This window comes from Netta rufina (assembly GCF_964035555.1).
Source record: "Netta rufina genome assembly, chromosome: 6".
Taxonomy (NCBI): Eukaryota; Metazoa; Chordata; class Aves; order Anseriformes; family Anatidae; genus Netta; species Netta rufina.
The window spans coordinates 2,736,640-2,763,024 of record NC_140129.1 but is presented as its reverse complement, the minus strand read 5'-3'; the positions used below and the strand labels follow the sequence as shown (position 1 = coordinate 2,763,024).

Genomic DNA, 26,385 nt, shown 5'->3' with positions numbered 1-26,385 from the left:
GCAGCATAACGTAAATGAAATTACAGGACTGGCTGTACTGCAATATTTTATAGATACCATCATAATGAAAGTACTGCAATGGAGAAAGACATCAATTGCAAGCTCACTGACCACTCAGAAGGTGCTTCAGCTCTTCTAACATTGCCCATGTAAAAGCTGGGAACTGCAGATAGCAAAAGGTTAGGTTATAGTTTCCAAATGATGGGCTCAGATTCAGGCTGCCATGAAATTCAATTTGGAAAGCAAACAAAAAAAAAATTATCGTCAGACAAGTTTTCTATTGTCTTTGTTCTCTGACTTCTGGGAAGGCAGCAGGATTGTACCACTTGCTTTACTGACTTGGAACTTGTCTTTATTGTGTATGAGAGGTGGCTTCTTACAGCCCCTGCAGAAACTTGTACCTGAGCAACTTACCTGGAGAGTTCTGAGGCGAGGACACTGGTGAGCCTCTTGGGGACTGGCAATAACTAGGATGAAGTAAGGCATGTGGCGGCACATATGACATGATCTCCTCTTCGAACAAGCTGGTAAAAAGATGCAAATAAAAAATAACACATTAATTTGAAAGAATGAATGACATTTTTTGCTTTCTAAGAAAAATCTCTAGTAACTAACCTGCTTTCTTTCATAGTCACTTGCCTATTTCCACTATGCACACTTAGTGTCTTACAGTATAATTGCCATTCCCTTAATAGGATCTTGAAAGTTACAGGAAAGCAGTAGTTACTGCTTTTGGGGGACATTAATATACAAAATGTGATGTTTGTTTTCAAGACTAAAATATACTTAATTAACCTTTTAATATTTTTTCTCTCACTTGGATTGTTATAAACAAAGGGGTAAAAAAACCCTTAGTTACTCATTCCTGGAAAAAGGTCTGTCATACTGCACAAAGACCATGAACAAAGGCAAATATTCTAAGCCTCCAGGGTTAAGATTCACATCTGAACTTGTTGAGTGTATTGAATTGTAACCTTGTTGGCAGAACAAGTCATTTCCTTATTTTATCTTTAGGGATAACACTGTTGCTGAAACTGGTATGGCATCTAGTCTGTTCAGGTTGAGTTATTTCATGCCTCATCTAGTATTGCTACACAATATTTAATGGAAAAAAACAATAAACATTTTGCAGCCTAATCATTGCATCTGTGTACAGCCTGTATATATTAACATATCAGGTTTTTTTTTTGCACTGCTGATACAAGCAAAGCCAAAAACGCCAGAATAACTAGAATCAGAACCAATCTGATACCAAAGCCTATGTCGGATGTTAAACACAACACCGGTAAGATTAAACTGCTGAGACCATATGTTAAATCTATTTTCAAAAATTGAGCTCAAGAAAAAAAAATCACAAGCCAATCTTTTACTATACAGCTTAAAAGCAATATTCAAATAAATGATGTTTCTTACTGCATCTGTTCAAGGAACAAATACCTAGAAAAATTTTTGCATGAGATTTTTTTCTAATTGATATTTTCTGGCACTTCTTTTTACATTCACTACCATGTGTTGTTCTCCTTAAAACCTGTGTGAATAATGAGCACAGTGCTCTTGCCCTCACCATTCCTCAGACAGAGTATCGTGTTCTGTCTCTGCTAGGAAAAAAATGTGAATTCCAAGCTAACAACTACCATCTAAAAGCTGAACCCCACAAAAATCAAAAACCTGGCCCTTAGGCTTTAGCTACCCCAGCTGCAAGTCCAGGTTCTGAGGGGGAAACAATTAGTCACTAAATCAGTACACTCTGCTCACTGAAAGACTCCTCAGGAGCTGCCACAGCATATTCCACACATGCATCAAAAGCAGCAGTGCCTACCTGAGCAACATGACAAGGTCTGCATCACTGGATAAACGCACCAACCCAGGTGTTCCTTCTGTCCGGATGAACTGGATCTTCTCCCTGAGTAAGCCAAAAAAGAGTTCTAAAATATCTTTTGCAAATAAGGCACCAACGTACACCCCAGCTAAAAGAAAAAGTACAGGGTATATCATAAAAATCTCTGGGTTATGCCTCTGTATTTCAGAAACCATTTTTTTCCCCTTCTCACACCACATCCATGTGAGCAGTAACATATTACAACCAAAAAGCTAGTTTGTTCTCAGGAATGAGTCTCCCGTTGTCTTCATCGATTTGATGCTCAGGCTGCTTCAGGTAGTACAGCCATGCACCCAATAAAAATCAATCCTTCAAGTTCACGCTGGCTGTGGACCTGAATTCAAAGCAGCAAGCGGAGCCCTGCAGGAGGAAATTAGTATTCGGAAAGTGAACTGCTTAAAGAGGCACTGTCATTTTTGAACCTTTGTACAAATGTAAGGCATATATAACAATGCTTGCTTGTGATTTTAAAGTGGGGTTTTCAAAACACACTGTATTTAACACATCTTCTAGAAAACCTTTGCACTATTTCTTCCTCTCTGCCTCACCCAAGCACACACCCCTCCTCCCAAACCCAATCTGCTCACTACTGTGGAATCCACGCATCCTAAACACTGCACATGGTAACGTACTGTGGATTTTTAGAACCTCATTATGGATTTTTAGGATCTATATTGAATGTAATTCTTTGGATGATTTCTTTTCTTTCTCTCTGTAGAGTTTTTTCCTACATTCTAAAATGAAAGCACATCCTATTTATTTTCAGTATTATCAGTACAAGATAGAATTTCTCTCTATTGTCATCATCATATGATTTGGCCTTGCTCTTAATGAGGAAAAGAGAACCAAATACAAACCCCTGTAGTTAACAACTATCCCAGTTCCAAAGAGGTAAACAAAACAAAACAGAAAAAAGCTCCACATAAGAACAGTAATATCGGCTCAGATCAGAGGTCCATCCATCCCACTGTCTTACCAGCAACAGTGACAAAGATGACAAAAACAATCCCTGCAATCAGCATTGTAACAAGGGTGAAGACGAGTGCTGGCAGCACCATGCAATTTAAACTGCAGTATGCATTTCTGGAGCACATCATTTCATGCACAGCAGTTTCATCCAAAAGGTCAAACCAAATTTCTTGTCATCTGTCTCTAAAACACTGTGCACAAAGACTTTCTCAAACAATGGGCCTAGTGTAAATTCCCTGATAACTTTCAGTACGTTTACAGCATATTCGAGGGTTAAAAAGGGGCATGTTCAGGCTGTCCACAGCTCCTCAGTTCCTCCTTGCCAGAGTGGCAGTTGTGGCTGTAGCAGAAGTGTGTAATTCAGTGTTTCCCTGTGAAGACAGGTACTGAAGGTCAAGCAACCACTTTGTCAACCCTGCGGTCCCAACACACCAAGACCCAAGTTCAGTCTGGAAGCCCCATTGCTTCTCTAGCACAGTGCTGAGCCAAAACTAATAAACGCTGCCCACCCATGAGCATGGCCCCAAAGTGCCCATGTCAGAGACATCTGCACACTTTCAGAGTGTTAACTCTGCTGGGTTAATGTATGTAGCCCTCCAAATAAATGCAATCTATGACTTCTCAGGGATTACCACTGAGAGCTGTGATTTTTACAACAGTTTTTAAATATATGCCTTTTATCTTCTGTTAGGACAAAAATTATGTTTAAGGTATGATAGATGCCTTTGCCTGAAGCCCTTTCATATAATTTAACAGCCTCTCAGCCTCTCTTATCTGTGGTGGTTTGCAATGAGATTTGATCTTGACTACGTGCTTAATAATAGTGTAAGTACAATGTTCTCACTCAACCATAAAACCTCTGAACAACGGTCTGCTCCTACCTGTAGTACCCTTTTATTGTACATTTTTATTAGACCCTCAACTTCTTACTACATCTCTTCAACCATTTTACAAATGATAAATCAGGCAGAAAATGTAAGACTTTTTTCAAATGATCTCTATCCTCTTCCACTTGCCAAATACCGATTTTCCTCCTCACCTATGTAATAATAATAGCAATAGCAATATTTAATATCATTGTCAAACAATCTTGGTTATACTGAGGACATCAAAGAAATAGTTTACAGGAAGTTGTACTAACCGTTTTTCAAAAAAAAAAAAAAAGACAACTCACAATTCAGGATTTCACTTAGGTCCTATTTCATTAAGTATTTAAGCAACGACGTTGACATAACTTAGTCTCACAATGCATCAGATATGGATACCAAAATTCGCTAAATCAGGGTCTTAAAAGACTAACTGGTAGGATCTTTATAAAAATGTAAGTGATATTACTGAAGCATCAGCTCTGTAAGAATATAGGAGAGGTATAACAGGAGACGCTTTGATAAAATATACTAACTTCAAAGAGAAAGACCAGAATAACCATTTAGCTTATCAGAATGGTTTCTTAGACCGATAATATTTAATATAAAATGAAACCATGTGCATTAAAATCCTTGATCATTTTGCTAAAGCAGATACATTAGACATATTAAGCAATAGTCTTCAGTCTATTTACTAAGTAAATATACCAAAGAATATACAGTCTCCAGTAACTGAGGAGTTGCAGAAGCCAGCGTATTTTATCCTTTGATCTCCCTTTTTTAATCCACAAATCATCTTTTCTTGAGAAGGGCTCAGCTTGTGGCAATCAAGATTTTGCAATCAGGAAGCAAGGCTATACAAGAGGCAGAATCTGATAATACCAACAAGTCTTTTGAACAGTCTGAATTCTAAATCATCAAAACCAACACAAAACATGTGAAGAAAACAGTATTTTGATTGCTATCAGAGTAAAGAAAGCCAAGCACCATGGGGAAAGGAAAACAGAATAATAAAACTACCAATAATTGGATTTTTTTTTTCTTTTTTTATATTATTTCCCAGCAGATAAGTTTGCTCACATCGCAAATCAACCCTGGTTGGATAATTTGCCTGCAGTGATATGCAACATAGGAACTGTTTTGACAGGATGAGAATTGTAGGATTTTTATTATCTTCCTTTTCATTGATTTCTAGCGAACATGAATTCTACTAGTACTTCATTTCAGGGCTGTTAACCAGGATTTATTCAGAGGACAGATCAAATTTTTAACACAGAAACCTCATCACAAAGCTTGTTAGAATGCAATGCTTTGAGAAACTGCAAAACAGTGCAGCTTGTTGAATTTTGGGCACTTGTAGGATGTGGACAAAAAAGGATCAGTACGTAACACAACATAAATGTGAAAATCATTACTGGCTGCTGTGTCATCCAATATGAACAGGCATTTGGAACCCTGCACCACACTGCCAGCTCTGTACAGGACAGACCCAAACCAACATGATTATTACTACACAACCAGCAAACCAAGGATTTTTAATGTTAGTGTTCAAGTAAGAAAGATACAGTGGTTTGTGCACTCAACACTAATCTCCAGGTAGACAATTATTCCATCTTTTACACCCAAGAGAGTAAACTGAAGTGTCGTTGTGTAGGATACACTTTAAAAGGGATCTCATCACTTTTGGAATTTCACTTTTTCGCATTTCTATTCTAACCATACTGGGAAATCACACCCACAGTGTAACAATCCAAGATCATCCTTCATCAGATCTCATTGGGCTATACAAAAACTTTTATACATACATTTTTGAAATTTTGGAGCAACACTAAAAATTCTGATTGCTCTAAGAATAGTAAGGCCATTAGGTCAGGGCAGCCTTTCTGTAGGCGTGCACTGAGAAGATGAGAACAAAATGAAATGCCATCCTGCCTCACACTCCCAGCTGTACACATACTCAAATGAATGGGCACATTTGCCTTGCCATCCAGCTGTCCTGGCATGTTTTGAAGACATCAGCAAATCTGTTACATAAGTTGTTCTATACATTTTGTTTGTTTGTTTGTTTGTTTGTTTTACCTTCATTTTGTAATACCACATTTCAGTTGTTTCTCTAAACCTTATTTCAGGGAATTACAAAAAAGTACAACAAAGAAATACTGCCCACAGCTTTATGGATATGTTTCTCTCTCACAGGCCAAAATTCTACAACCTGTTATGTGCCACTACTAATTTTAAAGAAAAACTATTCTGAATTCCCATTTTGTATTAGATTGGAACAGCAGATTCCATGAATTTTATTACCTGAGTGAATGATTCCTGGTAAGATCTGGTTGACGCTCTTGTAGAATTTCAAAGATATTGGGCTGCCGCAAAAATGCAACAATCTTGTCATTGTAAGCTGAAAATACCAACAAAAATATTGTGTTGAAACAACGATATACTAAAAGACAGGATGACATTTCTTTTGGGTTTTGAACAACAATGACAGCAAACTTTATCTTCACAGTTCTACCACCACTTTAGTGGGACCGTGTCAATGTATTTATCACGTGAGGCTACTGATACTGCTATCGTAGGGAACATGCTTCCTCTGACAATGAACCAGACCTAATTACTCCATACACTTCCCACTGCTAGCAGTGCTAACCTTGTTAGAAATTTGTATTGCATTTTATCAGTCACACTGGTAGCTGAAGCCAAACTAGAGAATTCATTGCTAGAATAAAACTGTAAGGACCTTAGTTTTCACTGCACCGAACCATATTCAGTCCTACAAGGGCAATATGAAGTGACACAGAGCATGAAGGACATTGCTTACTGTGTTATAAATATACCAGTTAGGGTAATGAAGAATCCAATACCTTGTTTTCTAGTGGTGTATTTAATAGTGATGTCAACAAGGTTCTTTATTAACTACCTTTAGCTTCTCCTCCCTAGCTGTTCAGCATCACTGTAATCTCCAGAGGCTCTTGGAGAAGAGTGAGTAGTGTAGGAGGGATGAACTGCCCTCTGGAGGTGTCTGATTGCACTACTAAGAGACCAGATTAAGTACCTACATATAAATTGATAGACAATTTAAAATGTCATTATTCTCATCATTTGTGTGGTAACTTAGACCTACAATGCTATGTAAGAATACAAGACGACTACACCCTTACACATTACAAAGTTCTTACATGCTGCATGTAGGAAAATGCTGCATGTAGCTGAATATTTTTCACCTCTTCCTCTGAGAAGTAACATGTAATGCTATCCATATTAAGGGCCTGATTAAGTTTCAGAAATGCAATGTAATCAAACAGATGTCTGTACATCCAGGCTCCTCCCCAAACCTTAACCCATACTTCTTTGTGTGCTTACTGTAACTTTATCTGATACTGAGATGCAGCTTTTCAAGACTTTGACCAGACATATAATCAGGCCAGTTATGTCATTTTAGTAGTAACAGATTTTATTTATCAATTCAAATTATTCAAAGATTAATGTTACTCATTTTCTTCTTTGTAACTTTGCAAAAAGACAGAAATAAAATTATTAAATAACTTATACTTCAATAACACCTATACTTTCTTGCTATCATTCTTAGAATTGTAAGATCATATATCAAAATATGATAGTAAACTCATTTTCAGCACTTAACAAACATTATCTAAAGCTAAACATACTTCTGATGGTATAAGCATTTCCAGTGTTGACTTACAGCCAAGTCATATTTGGCCATGTTTCTCAACTACCAACAGACAGCATGTATAAGGAAGTAGGCTGCAGTCATTCAACCTTCCAAGATGAGCTGATAAATGCTATAGGCAGACTTAGAGAAAAGCTATTGAAATGTAATGGAATGGGGAAAAAAAGGCAAAAAGTAGGTACTCTATGTCTTTTCTTATATATGTATTCATTGTTCTAAAGAGATTCCAGGACTCACTCAGTGTTGGTGTCCAATCCATTCTCAAACATTAAACAACCATTGGAAACATCCACATTCAAATCCTCACTAATAGCTGAGCCCACATTGAATGCACACCATATCCGTGGCAAGGGGAGGGATTTAAATTAGCAGAGATTTCCAAGTAAACATACCACATTACAAAAAGCCAGTTATAGTCAATCGGATTAATTTATCTTGATTTAGCACAATATGACAGCTTTTAGATTCAGGAAGCTAAATTCTGTTCTTGGTGGCACAGAAATCAGTAATTTTGAGTGTATGTAACTGAGAACAGAAGTTAAGCTAATGACTAATTCCAAGCTGATTAACTCTTTCTGGACTCCTGCCAAAACAGATGCCCAGAAGTTCTGTAATATCACTTGGAAATACATGGTGTCCAATTAGGACCCAACTTAACTCACTGTCTTCAACTCGCTGACACCACTTCGAGTAGGGGGGATTAGGAAGCTCAGCACAGGTAGAATTTTTGCATCAGTTGTTCAATTCTGTGTAGACACTTTTTAGTGCTATTCCTGAAGGTTGCAACTGAATGATTGCTCGTAACATACAAATCATAACTTCTACCCACCCCAACCAAATAAAAAAACCTTCAGTGCAGACGGACGTGACACGTTCAGTCACAGAGTATTTCTCTGAAAAGAGACCATATGTTGACGTACCCACTGGAACCACATCCTGGTACTGAGCTCTGCTGACTGTATTAAATGTGCTAGATGGTCTCGGTAGAACTGGTGGTCCTGAATGACGGGAGTCCTCTCCAACCTGAAAATGTACACGTAAGCACGATCACTGCAATTCATGTACATCTTTATCCACATTAAAGATCAAATTCAGTTCTTTCATTAGCACCATAACCTCTATTACCTCTGTGCATGAGGGGAACTTCCCTAAACTTAAACTGGAAAGAATTTTGTGGCTGAAACAGCAGGATAAAGAAGTGAGTTCACATTCAGCATGGCAAATGAGTCCCAAACTGGTAAAAATATGCTTCTTATAATCATTCAGGAGAACTGTTATGAATTTTTTGTGTTCTGTTTCTGGAAGTGAACCATTGCATATGAACATTTTTTTTTTTTAATGTAAAATTGTTCCTGGTAGCATCTGTGATGTCAAAGCAACTTCCACAATTTTCTGTATGCTGAGGCTTCCGTTATTCCTACAGTGTATTTTCTATTTTATCTATATAAGGCATTTTGTTCAACCACTTTTTCATCCTCTTGGCCCTTTATGTTTAATTCTCAGTCCCTCAGCCTATACATAATTGTTATCATGTGAACTACACTTCCAAAGAACTCCAAAAAATCCAACTGCAAAAGATCAAGTAATTATAATGGTTTTGTTAAATCAAATCTCTGTCATCACAAAGCAGCAGAAGTACTGAAACATCTTCCAAGATCTCTGTGCACTCTGATAATACTCTTTCAGAAGAAAAAAAAAATTCCTGTAGGCACTGTGCTGGAAAATGAATAACATTATTATTAGCTCCAGCTTCATGCTGCAGTTCAGCTTTAGCTGAAAAGGCATTCCTTACATTAATTATTGTTTGCTTTAGAGCACCTCCCTATAAAAACTGGATCAATGGCTTGAAAACATTAAAGTTCATGACAAGGCAAATAAAGTATTTTGAGATTTTTTTTTCATTAAGTATTCATCTTTCTGCAATAACATACAGAAATCAATGGGTTGATTGATCAATGGGTTAAATAGCTACAAATATGCAATCCTTAAGTCATAAGGGCAGAAGAAAAAATGGTTTTCTGATTCAAACATATGCATATAAATGAACATCATAACATCATCAGTCCCAGAATGGGAATACCGTATTGTATTGCTCTGTTTCAGATTTCTATCTTGAACTATACTTATATTCAAAATAAAGCTACAACTGTAATTGTATCAAATAAATATTTCTATAATACCATGCAGAAACTAGGATTTAGGAATTTCACATATCTTGATGGAATAGGAAATTCATGCAGGAAATCAACACTGTATATGCAATATAATGTGATGACTTCCTGCAGGTTATGTTGCAGTATTGACAACTTCAAGCAGCACAGCTGACATTTATCTTTTTGATGCAGAGCTTCTGCACTCTGAAGTGCAAAAGAAAGACAATCGGTGTGTATATTTGGTAAAGTGAAGAAAAAAAAGGTCTGCTCTCTTATAAATCAAACAAATACTTGTTTTACCCTGTGGAAGACTGAAACAGCTATAGGAAGACACTTCCAGCTGTCTTGCTTGCTGCAAGACATGAGTGCCTATGAAACACAACCACATTGACAGAAAATACTATTTAAAACCATTTGTAAAATGTACCTGGGGAGGGAGTGGGTGAGTGGTGAGGAGGAAGGTAGGCTCTGGAAAGTACCCCTTGCAACTAAACCATATTCATACAGGATATGACAAGACATGCAACCAATGGTGAAACACTCGCTGCAGCTCAGCGGAAGCTCTGTTAGAGAAGTGGCAGAGAAGATTCATGCCTGCTCTGAAACAGCTATCTGGCAGAACTTCATGTGCCACAACTCCGAGCTAAAAATAGGATAAACCAGAGCATCTCACTAGCTATTCTAATGCATATTCCTCTTTGTGTCAGGGGATAGCCTTCCTCACAGCAAACAGTACGGATGTTAAATAACAACTACAACTGAAGTTTGAGTCACTGTAAATACACATTTGCTCACAAGTGAAAAGAATTTACAACAATATGGGGACTGCTGGTGAAAATGGTCCACAGTGACACCAGCAATAATAGACACCAGCAGAATAGTCTTTTCCATGTATTTCTGTTTAGAAAGCAGAGATAAAATACATACCTAAGTACATATAACAGTCTGACAAACCCATGTGGTAAGATTTTTTTTTTACACTTACTCAGGTAGTTGCACATCTGGATGTATATACATGTGCATTTCCTTTTTTTTCTCTTATTTGCAGAGCTGTTACAACATAACTGGCAGACAACAAGCTAGACGGCAATTAAGTATTGACTGTAAAAGACAGGATATCGATACTCGTAATCTGTAATCAGATGCTTTCCTGTTGTTAAATGGGGTTACTGAGAATTAAAAAATCATGCCTGATTTTTTTTTCCTGAAGCCATATATTTATATATTTCCAAAGAAACAATGAGGTTTCTGGTTGACAAATAAAATAATAAACGTTTATAGCTGAGTACCATCCAGCTACAGGACAATCATGCCCGTTGCGACAGAATGGAGTTGTGAATGTAATGATGTGAAAGAGTGAATGGGAATGACCCTAAACACTTGATGGCTCCTGACAAGGAGGAGCAAATCAAACTTACCTCACCGGCACTGTGGCTGCGTTGCCTGGTTAAGTGCTGCCGATGGACTAAAGCACTAGTGGGCCTGCTGCTCTGCAAGGGAAGCCGAGGGTCAATGAATGTGGTCGTGCGGGAATTGTGGTCAACAAAGAAAGCCTAGAGAAAGAAAAAGGAACGTTTAGTCAACTCTGTGATGCAAGACTACCCAACCACCAAAGAGTTAAATGGCTAAGGTTAATGTGTATTCAGGCTCTGATGTTAAGCTTTGGAAAATCTTTTTCATGTTGCTGTGGCTCATGAAAAAGATTCCCTTCAGCAGATGAAGCATAACAGTTTTTCAACTCACTGGAGGGATGAATTCTTTAATACCTTACTTCACTCATGTCTATAAAGCCCTTTGAAATCTTCAGCTGACAAGCATCAGAAATTTTATTATGATCATTAAGAAGAGACTCAAATGTTTAATAAAAGTCATCCTTGTGTGTGTTTTTTCTCTTTCATTTCTTTATAAACATCTAAAAAGATGTCATTAAGTGGCAAAACTATTCCCCTTTGTGATCTATTTACCATATAATTATGAATACAATTGGGCGTGTATTTATTAAGTGCATGATTGCATCTTATGCTGCACCGTGATTACAGGTCAAAAGGCATTTTTGCCATCCTCCTGTTGCAATGTTTGTTAACCTAAAAAAACATCAGTCAGGGACAGAAAGAAGGTGGCAACAAAAACATTGAAACCAGGTAACTGGTGAGAACAACCACATACTGACTGGACAGCCATTTGCCGAAAGCAAGGTCACAGGAGCACATATCCTGGATAATGAAAACCTCCTGCACTTCATTCCAATTTGAACCAAAAAAGAAGTTTCTAAGCCCTGAGATTTAAACTTTTTCCAGAGCTAGTGTTGCACTTGGAAACCAGCAGTCCTATTTCAACACACTTTAGGTTTTTTTGGTCACAATGCTGGAAACATGTGGAAATAGCGAAAAAAAATAAAATAAAAAAGCCAGGTTTTGAGTAGAAGAGTAACAGGAAAGTGACATCTGGTTTGAGGAATTGAAGAGTCTGGAGCAGCAGAGAGGTGGTTAGGGACTGCTGGAACCATTTCTATTTGTGATACCAGTGAGGTACTTTGACCACAGTTTCAAAACAATTCGGTCCTGCAGTGTCAGCAAAATAAACATTCCCATCTTCCCCTACCCTGACCACTTGTTTCATCCCTTGTGCACCCCTCCTGACTTGTGCTGGCACAAGTGTTTGTGTGGCCAAGCAGTGAACCCAGCTGGGGAACTGGTCCAGGCTAAAATTACTCTCCTTTGTCTGTTTCCCTGCTTCTTCCTCTAACCTCAGTCAGCCCACCAGGGACAAGAAGAGCTAAATCTTTCAGCAGCCTAGAGCATACACGAAATCATTATTTCAGGCTGCTTGGTATACACAGAAGAGAGAAAATGGAATTCTTCTGACTGCTGCGAAAGTAGGCAGACAAACCAGTGTGCCATGCTATATAGCAACTAAGTATTGTTATGGACAGTGGTGAGAGAAAATGTTATTATTTCCAATTCCCAAGGAAGGGTAGGTATATGGAGCTGCTAACTGAGGCTGACACCTGGCTGTGCAGGAGGCAGGAGGGACACCAAACCTGCAGAACCTCAGAAACACTCCAGAAGAGGGCAGCAAGCCTCCTACAGCTTTAACAGCAATGCCTGAACTTGCGACCTGAATCACATCACCTGAACACTAATCAAAGGAAGTTTAGAAGCTCTAAACTAAAGAAGAAGCTTTAAGAAGCTGTTCTCACCAGCTGAAATAGTTACAGATATTTAAGTGAAACAATGCTCCACAGTTCACAAACTATACGGTGTTATCAAACAATTGCAATTTTAATTGCAGTGTTTGAGCCTGATGCAGGACTTGTTCACCTTGACAAACGATGATGTCAGCAGCAGCACAAGCTTACCTACTAGAGAACATAAAAGCAGTGGGAAAGCACTGTGAAAGCATTTCTAAAATTTCAGTCTGGGGCCTGGGAAATGACCAAAAGGGACTGTTGGAATGTATCTAAGCTTTTTGAATTTTTTGCTCCTGATTGATAGGTCTACTTCACTTACTAACAGTTAATTTGTTTGTTTTGAAACACTTTATCTACTACTTTATCTAGTCTGGCCTATGCATATTTATAAGCTGTGAAGCACTTTCAATCAAACCAAAGGTCAGTTTCATTAAATCAACATTATTCTGTAAAATCACATAGGAAAAACAACAACAAAAAAAAGTACCAATTCAACAGTGGAAAAAGTACTACCTACAGCTGCACTACACAGTTCTTTGACTCAATGCAGCAGTCTAATACTGTATGTAGTGCTCTTTGGCATTAAATTTAAATAAACAACTAACCTTAAACAGTAAGTTTAAAACAATCGCGTCTTATTAAGTATGAATGCTTGCAGGCCAGCTAGTAGCAGCATACTTTCAAATATAGCATAAATTACTACTTTAAAGCTTCATTGAAGAAAATAATTTGAGCTTCAAACCTTTAGGCTAATCTGGACATTGGCACACAGCTCAAAATACAGTGCATCTCACAGTCTCTTTTCCAAAAATCCCTTTCATATCTCTTGTTAGCTGTGATTCATAAATCTATAAAGCTTGAAGAAAATGACGTAAGATTGGTGTGCCAAAACTGCATTTAATCCATTAAACATGGATAGATGCCTAAATTATTTCTTCCTATTCAGGACATTAATAACCAATCACAATTTGACCACAGAAAGAAAGAAAAAACCAACCCTACTATAAACTTACTATTTATTTTAACATCTAGTGGAGATCTATTTAAAAAGCACACACATTTACAGGTGTCTTTAAAATATTGCCAGGTGCCTACACATATTGCACAAATGCACTGGGGTGCTTACGTATACATGCACATGGCAGCACACAATTTCAGAATAGTTGCTCAGACTGGGTTCAGCCCAGGGTCTTCTCTGGCCTAGATGATGCTTCCTGTTGCTGCCTTCCCCAGCAGCCCTCTGCCTCCCTGTGTCCAGTGACTGATGACTGATCCATAATGCTGATCTGAGATACAGCAGACCCTTTCAGAAGAACTGTATGCCAAACAGGTTTTATCCTCTGAAGGGGATAGGCAGAGGAGTCAAAGAAGAGTGGGCAGTTGGGCTTAGCTGTGCAGCTTTGAAGGGAGTTCAGAGGTAGGAGGTCCCTGTCTGCGCATAGAAGAGAGCCTGCAAAGAGGACAAGCCACCAGAACTGCAGTGACATCGGGGTGTGTAAACTCTGCTGTATTAGGGTCAGAACAATCACTGTGCCTCGCGAGCAAGAGCACCAAGCCTCTTACTACAATATACTTGCAAAAATAAAGGAAAACCACATCTCAGCAAGAAAGAATAGGCAGGGAAAAGAGACATAATTATATATTGTGGCATGGCTAATTTCTATTTGCTTCTCTATAGCTTATACTTTAATAAAAGTAGATTGAGTTTCGGTTTTGTTTCATAAAGCACTGGTCTCCATGTACTGGCCATCATCTCTCTCAACTGCTGAATAAGCTTTCTTACTGGCCACAAGTGCTGCCTGTGACAAAGACAATCCAACATAATGAGAATGAACAATACTGAGCATAATTCAAAGTGAAGAAATCCCAGCGGGGATTTATTCAGTGCTTCCTCTTGCTGATTAATGTTTGTCATAGTATTATTGTTACCAAACACCACACCAGAAACCCAGAGGCCTAATTCTCTCTATGGAACACCTACTGCAGTAAATTGAAATGGCCGTATTCTTCAGAAGAAAACTGGCCTCTGAAGGACTGAACAGAAAAGGATGACATAGAACAGAAAAGACAGAGAGGTGCAAATGAGAAGGTTAATATAATTGCACATCCCTATCTAATGGGAAAACACAGTATTTTCTCAAGTCAATAAATCCAGGAAGAAAACAACCCTCAAGCACTTTTTCTAGCCTTCAATTTAGGAGCTGTCTGCAATCTTTTCAAGCATCAAGACTATTATTTGTATGGACAGTCACAGCTAAGCCTACGAAGACTGATAAAGTTATAAACTGATAAGCTTAGTGAGCCTGTAGTCCTAATTAGGACATCTCATACAAAATGCTAAGCCTTATCACTTTCTCACATGCTAATCAGTCTATTTTTAACCTTAATATCTTTTGCAAAGGAAATCATATTCTAGATAGCAAGAATGCACTAGTTTAAATTTACATTAAAATTACATTACTATTGTAAAAATTTGTCTGTTTTTCTTTGATTTTAAAATATTTTGTTAGAACTTCATAAGCAACATCTGTTTTGAAAAGCAGTAGAATTTGCAACCATTCAAGATCCCTGTTACTTAATGGAACTCATTAAACACGGTTTCTACCCAGTTAACACAGCCAACAGAATGAGCATCCCGAGGGCTTTTGAGAGTACATTGATATCTCAGAAGCTGATGAACACTGGAGCTACTTAGCATTTGGATGGAGGATTCACCAAAGAAAATTGTTAACTATTAAAGAAAATAAGACCAAATAATAAATGCTAATAAATTCCACTTGAGATGCTGAAGCTGACAGTTAGAGAAAAAAGCTCATATAAATACCTCAACAATAACTAAATCAAAATCAGTTGATAAAAATTAAGTAAGCTTACATTTAAATTTTCTTCTGAGTACACAGGCAAAACTCACTGTTCTTTTTTTTTCAACGTTCACAGAGCTGCACACTAGATAATTATTTTCAAAAGAAATTTTTAATATCCAACTTATTTCACAGTAAAAATACTATACCATTTTCTACCACTTTTCCTTGTAGCAGTTAATACACGCTTACCAGTCTCCTTCTTTCATATAATGTTTTGTCAGCACAGATAAGAAGTTACAATCTACTTTTTACAAAAGAAGAAAAAAAGGATGTGCACCTTTTACATTTGGAGAATTATGTATATTTATGGTCTTGTTAAGAGCAACCAAGTAAGTCTTAACACTAAAACCTCCAAAAATCAAACATTCAGCAGAGCCACATATACATTACAATTACCTTGCCCTGATGGTCATGTTTCATTTCCCAACCTCTTGGCAGCTCCAGCTGTTTGTTAGCAAACATGTTTAGGAAGCCAACCAAATCACGATTATGCTGGTAGCGCTCAAAATGGTGGGTGTCCCGCCGGACTTTGGTGATCATGTGCTTCAAACACGTGTTATTTGTAAACATGCGGTAGGCACTCTGAAAAACACATTAACAAAAGTACATAATTTTGAAAGATAAAATTTCTTTTTACTACAAAAAGACATTTCCACCATAAATAAATCATCTTAACCCTTAAAAATAATTTCCAACTAAGCCACAACAATAAAAAAATGATCATCTTTCTCCGGTTTTGGAATAAGTGTTCAATATTTCTTTTTTTACTTTATATGTATGAACTTCTGTTATTGACTGATTTCAGCAAAGTGTGAAATACTCTATTTCGGATTCCTTTTACCACACTCTTGTCCCTGGAATGGTGAAGAATCTTAATTGCTAAAAATTGGAGATTTCATAGATATTCTCTGATTTCTGGAGTAAGAGTCAAATGCAGCCACAGAACACTGTCATAAAGCTGGTAAGATTTTCTGCAAGATAGACACATATATCCTTGTAGAAATTTTCACAACTTTATATAAATATTGTTTCTACCTACACATTTTAAAAATATAAAAAGATGGGGGGAAGAACCCATTAATTGCATGCCCATGTGTAATGTATCTAATAAAATTAAAATAGAAGAGTAAAATGAGAGCACTAAGGTATAAAACTTCAAATAAAAAGGGAAAATAAACAGTTAATACCCTTTTCTCCAAAACAAGATCCCAGACAACCAGAAATCAAGTCTTTGTTTCAGGATTAGCAATAGACAGAAGCTAAAACATAGGTTCTCCAATTGCACTGTGCTGTTGCCTAAATCACTCTGTGCTCCTACCTCTACTCCCTGGTCAAATGTCTTATTCACTTCTGCCCTATTTCAAATATTGAAGGTAAAGCAGTGCAGAACAAGCAGAATTATTCAGCCACATTCAGGCATGCATACATGTCAAAATTAAATTAACATCAACCAGTAATTAAAAAAAAAAACACGACACTGGATTACTAACAAGTGTGCTGGCAGACAATAAGTTATTCATCCCATTACTTCTGTTTACACTATACACCCCATTATGCAAAGAAAGAAAAATACTGAAACAACTATATAGGAAGAATTACTGAAGAACAGTTAAAATAGAAAACATAAATTAAGATGTCTTTTTGTTCAGCATGATCTCTAATACATTTTGATGTAAACCTGGCAATCTGGGGAGTATACACAATCCCACGAGCAGCAAAAAAAAACTTAAAACAGAAGCTGCACTTTTCATTCTGAGAATTGTCTGTCACCCTCTGCAAAGCACAATAAGAAAGCTATTGTTTCAAATAAACAAGTGAGCTTGGTATCCTAAAAAAGATGAAGAGTTGAGTCAAAAATAAAAATTGTAGTAGGTCTAATACCAACTATAGCCATGTCTGATAGCTCACCATTTGCAAGGAATGATATGAGCATTTGAATGTATCCCACCTCCCTAAATACTGTCAGTACCTTAGTGTCAAACACTGAGTAGTCTCTTTGCATGCAAGACATCCATGTATATAAACGCGTATTTATGGAAGGTTTTTTTACCTGTACAAACTATACTCACAGGGTTAGAATGCAGCACTGTAAAGAACTCTGGGCTGATAAGAAATTTCACAGGGGGAGACTGGAGCAATAAAGTAAGTCTGGATCTGGAGGTAGAGTGAGGCAGCACATTCTCTCTTCGAAAATCTAAAAGCAAAGTGAATGACATCCACTAATAATCATTACCAAAACACTACTGCAAACAACTACATTAAATGGATTCACACAAGAAAGAAAAGCACTGGGTATACAATTATTTCAGACTTATTACATGTTACAATTGCACCTGAAATGTTTTTAATATAGCACTGATTATCTTGAAAATATCAGAACTTGAGTTTACAATCATTTAAAATAAATAAATTCCAATCACTCGGGTTCCCAAGCACGTCCTTAAATATAAATTGCAACGAGGTCCCCATGGCAAACCTATGAATGTTAAGAGGCCTTTAACACTATTTACTTGATACTCTCAGAATCATGAGAATCATGTTGGGGGAGAAAAATCAGGGGTATAGAGCAGTTTCAACAATGTACTGAAGAATAGTTACCATTTAAGTAAAAAAAAAAAAAAAAAAATTACACCAAATGAAGTTCCATTGAGATCTGTATGGATCTGGTCCGATTCATTACTTCTATTAATGACTCAATAAGGAGGACAGAACTTACTCCCACTAGGAGTATGCTGCAATAGCTGGACAGTGGGATGGAGAAGATTGAGAAACCATAGTGATACATTAGAAAAGTGAAAAGATCTATATGCAGATATGGATAATCAACTGCACAAACACAGGATAAATAATCAGTCTTCCATGCTGAAGATCTGCACACAAAGGTCCAGGTGTGATTTTTGCAGATCAAAGACTGAACATTGGTGGTTAGTGTCATTCAGGAATAAAAAAAAAAAAAAGGAATAATTATGTGTAAGAAGTTTTGTCTGTAAGACATGGGAAGTTTCCAGTCTTTTCAGTACAACAGCCACAGACACATTTAGTTTTCTGAAATATCCCTAAGGAGCTGCAGACTAACTGAAGACAGTCCTGAGTGCACCAACAAAATAATTAAGAGATATAACAAGGATAGGAATAGTCTATTTCACAATGTTACAGAATATCCACTGATTGCATACAGTAAGGACACATTAGTTGGAATTTGCCAAGGATGGGTTAGGTGTAGCCCATCCTATCTACCTTCACCAAGGAAATGAAACAGGTGACTGCTCAAAGTCCTTTCTAGTCCTATATTTTATGCTCTTTCTCTGCAAATGTCTTGCCTATATTTTAACCCAGTCAGGCACTGACAGAAAAAGGCTCTGAATCTCACATTCATCTCTTCAGCACATCAAACAGGGTGAGCCATAATCTTCAAAAGTAGACAACAATGAAAACAAATGGCAACCCAGATTTTCAGGGGCAAAAATTATGTTCTGCCTTATGTCACTAAATAAATCATCTACAGGATGAATGCTCCATTTAGCAAGAAATAAATCCTTTTTTTTTTTTTTTTTTTTTTTTTACCTGCATTAGAATGGTGAAAGTCAGTTTCCTCTCCAGCTCCATCCACTGCATTTGTATGCTCTTCAGGCCTGTCATTAGTCATTGTTCTGCGGATGCTCTGGTACCTACAGTTAGAAAACTATACTTTATATATAGAATATGATAACTGTGATCCACCTCTGGTTCCGAGGGACTCTAATAATGAAGTCGGGCTTGCCCTTCTTTTCTGCCTTGTAGGTTGACATGCACTAATCTCTCTAATTTCAGCATCAGGAACCTTTTGAATTTCTGAAAACCATTAGCAGGTAATTTTTTTTTATCCACATAGCTGTTGAACACAGGTGGGATACAAAAGCCTTAGAAGTCCACATGCAACATAAAAAGAACAGTCACATACAAATAAATACATACGGCCAGCTGCAATAGCAACTGTTCATTGTTCAGTCTTACCATAGTGAATGCAGTTTTGTAAGCACACAATTCACAAGCAACGATGGTAATTCTTACCGGCGATTCAGCTGTTCCATTTGCTGTATGGAATTTGACCGCTGCAGAATCTGTGGGGCCGGGGGGGCTGTGGGTCGCTGCCACGTTGTTGTCCTGTTCACATGGTCCACATAAAAAATTCGTCCATGGCTGTCAATTCGAGCTTCCCAGTCTAAGTAGCAATAAAATACTGTGAACTATGGAGGTGTTCAGTTTTATTTCTGTATTTATTTTAGCTCTTTGTAACTGAATCTAATGTTCCAAGTTTCCATTCCTCTATTACAGGATGACTTCAGCACAGAACTTTCTCACTGAAAGGCTAAGAGATACGGCTTTTCCCTGACTGTATTGCATAAGTCAAACTCCCTGTAGTAGTTTAGGTTCTATGGAATCCATATGTAACTAAAAGCACAAAAAGATGAGATGAAAACTACTTCAGTAATCCAAGGCCTAAATAACAAAAACCTTGCAAACCTGCCATTGCTTTTACCCATGTGGTAGTAACAGTAATACTGTCAACTTCTTGTGCAAGCAGTAACTATAATGCTGTCCCAGTTTTGGTTTTGCTACAGAAACTATGGAAAACATTAGAAGTCCAGCACTAATCATTATGGTCTGTTGAATCTCTGCAACCAGTGTTACAAAAGACCAGAATATGACATCCCTAACTATTAAAAAATAGGAATCATTTCATTTATTAATAGTACCTAACATCCAGTCAGGTTGAAAGAAAGAAGATAGCAGCATGAGATCACCTGAATATAGTATTTCTTCTCTGTCCATATTATACACGTGATTTTGCATAAAATGTGCAAATCATTTAGCATGTCATCAGCTGAAAAACAATCTTTAAGAGCTCAGAAGGTTTCTAGGAGAGACTTTCTATATTTCAAGTCGAGGTGGAAACATCAGTCCCTGCAGTAACATTCAAAAAAGCATTGGCAGGCAACCAATTCTAAATGACCGTTGCTCCACGAGGAAAGAGGGGATAGAAAAATCGTGACAGCAGAGAAGGAAAACTAAATTCTACTGTAAACTGTTTAGTACTGACAGCCTTAAAACCTCAGGCTTTGTTACTACATGTGTATTATGACTTCTGTCAACAACTGAAGGCAGCTAAGCAGCTCACTGCGCTACACTGTAGGGTGTGAGTTGACTCACAAAGAGGTTAAAAAAAAGTTCTGAGATAAACTGAATGTATCATCTCTGCAAGACTGAGTATTTTAGCTGGCCACAATGCAAATTGTTCTTCTGTCTTTACAGTTCGTAATCAGAACAGCCTACTAGTGATTAGAGTATTATTACTGTAAGTAAGAGCTATGTAGGAAAGTAAACTTGGAGTCAGAAAATAATAAGAAACACCATAGTATAAGAATAAAGAGAACTGTTTAACCTTTTTTTCTTTTTTTTTTTTTTTCTTTTTTTTTTTTTTACAATTCCAGGAGAAAATAAGTATGTTGATGTCATCTTTCTCCAAATCCATAAGCAAAATCCAGAATTTTGTATTATATTGCAAATTAAAAGTTCAAAATAAACAAAATTGCAACAATGCAAAGGTTGTGGATTCATCACTGTACTTGCTATACAAAATATAATGCATTTCAAAGTTACTCCACAAAAAGAAAAAATAATTTCTATGTCAAAAAAGAAAACAAACATTTCAGCATGCTCTGAAAAAGATTCTCTCCCCTAAAGAAAAAAAAAAGAAGAAAGAGATGAAAGAGATGATTCTGTGAAAAGTTCAAATTAATAAGCAGTATCTTTCTGATGAAATAAAAATACACGTTTCACCATTCCACCTAGATTTCAAACCCTTAAATGCTGTATAACAGCTGAGATTTTTCTTGTAGTGATGTCTAATTCCAACACAGTCACCGTTTCTGTAATGTGGTCTTGAGACAGAAAGAGCAGCTTTGCCTGCGTTCGTCATAAATAAGCAAGTCTGAATGCTTGTGCAATGTGTTCTAAAGTAAAGGACTTCTATCAGTGCTGTGATGGACAAAAAAATCTTCCTTTAGTCAAACTGTTGTTGGTTAAACATGTTACAAAGGACTTAGCTTGCTAAATTGTGAAATTTTAATTGATCAAGGTTGTGCCTTCAAGCTGATATTTGTTGATTTTTCCCCAGGAATTTGGAGTTCTAAATGTTACATGTTCTAGGCAGACATACTAGGCATATTCTGTTCTAGAGACCTGTTCTGGGCAGAGCTTTGGCGAAGAAAATTAATCTAGGCAACAATTAGTATTTAGGATTTCATTCATATTAGCAGACAAATGATTAACATAAACGTGGCATTGAGCCTTGATTTTAAAGGACTGGTGTGTATATATATGCCCATGTACAACAATGTAAAATCCCGGCAAATGTCAGAAATCTTAGAATTCCACACAACCAAGCCTTTTCCATGAACATTCTAATAGTTTTTTCCAAGTACTTATTGTATCGTTTGCTTCTGAAACACAAAAAGCAATGTATGTATAAACCACGGTGCTATAAAAGCTGTATCTATGCATTTCTAAGTTATTACACCTATCTCCCATAATGTTCTCTGTCTTCTTCAGCATGAAAAATGATAAAAATGCAAATGAAGTATATGTCTCCCAGGCACAATTTTGTGAAAAATAATTCTGTTTTATTGAGGTGGCAGTTAATTAACTTTGGGATCTGTGCATAGGACTAATTTGTTATATGCACTGCTTATAACAAAATCCTCAGGGAGCAAAATCTTCTCATCACCTGGCATTCCAATACATGAGTCTATCCATGTTCTGCTATCTGGCTCTTTACAGCCACCCTATCCAATTACAGAGCAAGTGCAATCCCATTTCACACAGCGGAATGGAATCTATTAATTGCACATTAAATACCTGAATTCCTGGCTTCTTCAAAGTCATAGAGCTTTGCCACTGAGTTCACTGTGTCTGATTATTTTCTTTTCTAAAGCAATGTTTCCCCATTAGCCATGTAGCTTTTTCCATCCCTCCTTTCTCCTTTCTTTAAGCATCTAAGACTAAATAGATCACCACTGCCCACGTTTAAAAAAAGAGCATCAGTCCAAAAACTGTGAGCAATGTGTTTTCTGTATGTATTAAAGAAACGACAATTTCTCATTCAATTTAGCTCATCCAACAATTGCTCAATATCCAGATTTATTTTAATTCAGATGCCTTGACACAGCCTCAGAAAATGCAAGGAAAACACAGACACCTTTCATGTAATCTATGAGCAGAGAAAGATGTTAGACATTTCTTTGCAAATCATCACCATATATGACATATTCATAGATTTCACTGTGCTTTCTATCTTTCCCTCAGAGCGTGTCACATAGCATATCACCTTACCTCCCTACTCACGTGCGCTGCCTGCTGAAAAGGCAGCATCATGCCTTCCTAATTTCTCTGCAAATTTCACTTAGCAAGTCTGTATACATCAGGTATAATTATCATAACACATCCTCATAGTTTGCAGACTGAGCACAATGCCTTTCTCGAAACAGCACTAGACTTAATCATCATCCTTCCTCATTAAGAACTTCTCAGTTGTTCGTTCTCAGTTCTCACATTTAAAAATGAAACATAATGAGATCTCAGTAATGAGATCTTGGCAGCCTAACCCCCAATTAAAGTATGAAGAACCTCACTTGGCGGCAGAGCTTCATCCACTCTCTGGTACCGGCTAACATCCTGACGTACCGAAGGCAGCGACCTCAAGGGCTGATGGCCATTGGCTTGAGCACCTAGAAACAAAATGCCCACAAATTACTTTTCAGTCAATGTGGGGAAACCCTAAAGTTGCCTCTCAAGAGAACAAGACACACTAAAACTTCTGCAGGACTACGACATTTTAGGATATATCTATTAATCACCTGGCCTTTCTGGCAAAATAAGTCATGTCTACAGATCAGGGTGATTTCTCTAGCACACTCTGCAGTCCTGGTCCTGAAAATGTTACCTCTTGTGACACGATGCATCCACTTGTGACCAATGAAAGCCAGGGCTCTAACAGTTGCATGTGCCTGAGTTATATCCCACCAAGGGACACGGGCAAAGCTACACCCACCTGGCCACCACAGAAACCTGCTCTAACTGTCCACCGACTTTCCTTGCTGCAGCAATATTGATTAGCAAAGTATGGTGCGATCTGACACCTAGCAGAGAGTCTTAAATGTCTAGAAAATTATGTAAAATAATGTATTGACAGTATTTGAAAAAATACCAAGACTATATTTTACCAGGGCTATACCAAGGCTATACCAGGGCTATACCAAGACTGTATTTTACCCTATTTATAAATAGGGTAGATATGATTAACCACAAACATATGCAGAACATCATGGACTTCAAAGATAGGGAAATGAGCTCTGAACTTTTGAAATGTTACAAAAAAAAAGATGCATCCAGAAATCCAATTTGATTGCACCCACTTAATTAGATCCACTTCAATCTCTGTAGAAAGAGAATGAATGATCCATTGTGAAATGTGCTTGAAAAAAATCTGCAATGTACACATTTCTATTTTCCATGATTTTAGTGAGATATGAAATCCTGAACTGCTAAAATAACTTTATATATGGGAAAAGTTTTACAGTCTTGAGTAATGCATTCCTCTTTTCCCATGCTTCCAACTGTGCTAGGATGTGTCCATGCACATAAGTAACTGCAAAAGGTAAGATATCAGCCTAAAATGTGACTAAAAAATTATCTAGCAAGCAGGGTAATATTGTGAAATTCTTTTCTTCACACTCCTTCTCAATACTCTCTCAAGAATTAGAATATATCCTATTTCAAAATAAACATGTTTTGTATATTTCTTTCTTTCTTTTTTTTTTTTTTTTGTTGAATCAAAAACCCCAAGTGTCTCTTAAACAAAGAATTAAGTCTCACAAGAAGAAAACCTTTGAAAGATAATGACATTGATAATTGAAGATCTTTACTTTCAGATGTTCATTTTTAATTAATTTCTACTGGCTGCAGAAAGGTCACTTATCAGAGTGCCTCCTGCAGTTGTTACCTCCAGTAGCTCCTTCAACCTGTGCTGTGGCACCCTCACAGGCTGCTTGGGCTCCTTCTGTTTCTTCATCCTGAGACTGGCTATTGGCAGCTGCCGCCTGCAGGCTTCTTCTTTGCCAGATTTCTTCTGCTTCCTCTTGGTCTTGTAATTCACCTGCTTCAGCCTCCTGCACTTCCTCCTGAGGTAACTGTACTGCAGGCAAAGAGCCCGAAGTACTTGCAGCGTCTTGTGTTTCAGCAGCTGGCTGAGTTCTAGCCACATCAGTGGCACAAGCTCCCTCTTCCTCTTCCTGAGGAGAAAAGGTGGGAGTCTCAGGAAACCTAGCACTTTCAAAAGAACACCGCATTTCAACTGAGGAACGGCGCACAGTTGCATTTTCGTTGCAAGAGCTGTCTGCCCCTTCCACATCGCTCTCCCCTTCCTGTCGGGTACTAGCCTCACTGACACTTTCCGTGCGAGCAGGGTCACTCTGCTCGGTTTCTGATGACAGCTGGGAAGGTTCAGACCCTTGATCAATGGATTCTGTTTCACTAACACCCCTTCTGCTCCCAGCAGCGGCATCTGCAGCTCCTGCATCTGTACTGCTAGGAGGCTGCTCTGCCTCCTGAGCGGCATACAACTCACTGCCAGCCTGCTCTGCTGGTGTTTCACTTTGAGAACCTTGGGGACTTTCCCCTTCTGCTAACTGTGATGGTGGAAGCTCTGGGAGACTCTCTGGCTGGTCATCATTTGAAGGCAAAGGAGCTTCAGAGGCTGAAACATTTTCATTCTCTGCAGGTCCCTGTGTTACCTGATCTGATGAGCAACTTAAACCATCTCTTTCAACACTTCTTGCAGCACCATTAAGCATTACCAAACCACCATCATCTTCCAAGGAAGATGGAAAACCCAGGTCTTGATGTAGCTCATGTTCCTCTTCATCCGAGTCAATGTGAAGCATCGCATTAAGTCTTGTGTCAGTAGGGAAGCTACTCCTCAGTTTTGGGGAGGCTCCACGTGGACGTTCACCAGAGGCAGACGTCCCAGGTCTGGGATGAGCGTTGTGTTCTATTGCATCCAGATAGTCATTTAGTGAGTCCTGGCGACCTCTTGTAGGCGATGATCTTGAAGCACCAGAGGTTATCTCATCCTGGTCTGTTTCCAGAGTTGTACTAGTCCTTAAAATATGTCTCTGGATTGTTTCTCCAGAAGATTCCTCAAGGACTGGACCATTGGAACACACTGTGGATGTATCGTGATGTCCTGTTGGCATGTCCTCATCATCAGAGGGGCTCCCCAGGTCTCCATTTACAGAGTTCACTCCTAGCAAAGTGCCGACTGTTTCTGGTGATGCATCTGCAGAGACACAACAACTGAATGTGAAACGTGTAATGCACAGACAGTTCATTATATTTTCCCATCATCACAGAAGTGATACATCACATCTTTCAAGATGTTGGCTTATTTCAATCAGGCAAGTAAGTGAAGAAAATGCAATTAAAAAAATACAGGCATCTACATCATTATAACAGCAATCATAGAATTTTCTCTATATAAGTCTATCCTATTTTATAGGTCATAGAAAATTTCACAAGCATGGAATATTACTTTAAAGGACTCCTATTTTGCTTTCAAAAGACAAAGCATTGCCAAGCATCTTGACAAACTGTCTGCAAAACCAGCCTCACAAATAAGGAACTGGTTTTCTACAGCATCTCTCTTATATCCAGAAGCAGGATTTATACAAAACCAGT

At 37.8% G+C, this 26,385-nt stretch overlaps 1 protein-coding gene across 5 annotated transcripts in view; it reads right to left on the bottom strand.

Moving 5' to 3' along the window:
- Positions 1 to 26,385, bottom strand: part of HECW2 (HECT, C2 and WW domain containing E3 ubiquitin protein ligase 2) — a 163,465-nt gene that overhangs the window by 31,390 nt on the left and 105,690 nt on the right. For 4 of the 5 annotated variants that reach the window (XM_084289277.1, XM_084289278.1, XM_084289279.1 and 1 more), the window contains 11 exons: positions 24,653 to 25,987; positions 23,283 to 23,378; positions 19,663 to 19,813; positions 19,177 to 19,280; positions 17,682 to 17,806; positions 16,009 to 16,194; positions 10,977 to 11,111; positions 8,326 to 8,428; positions 6,019 to 6,115; positions 1,820 to 1,903; positions 415 to 524 (listed from right to left, as the gene is read on the bottom strand). In XM_084289277.1, coding sequence (XP_084145403.1) covers positions 415 to 524; positions 1,820 to 1,903; positions 6,019 to 6,115; positions 8,326 to 8,428; positions 10,977 to 11,111; positions 16,009 to 16,194; positions 17,682 to 17,806; positions 19,177 to 19,280; positions 19,663 to 19,813; positions 23,283 to 23,378; positions 24,653 to 25,987 — 2,526 coding nt within the window. The remainder of the gene's footprint in view (positions 1 to 414; positions 525 to 1,819; positions 1,904 to 6,018; positions 6,116 to 8,325; positions 8,429 to 10,976; positions 11,112 to 16,008; positions 16,195 to 17,681; positions 17,807 to 19,176; positions 19,281 to 19,662; positions 19,814 to 23,282; positions 23,379 to 24,652; positions 25,988 to 26,385) is intronic. The other variant, XM_084289281.1, reaches the window with a different exon arrangement.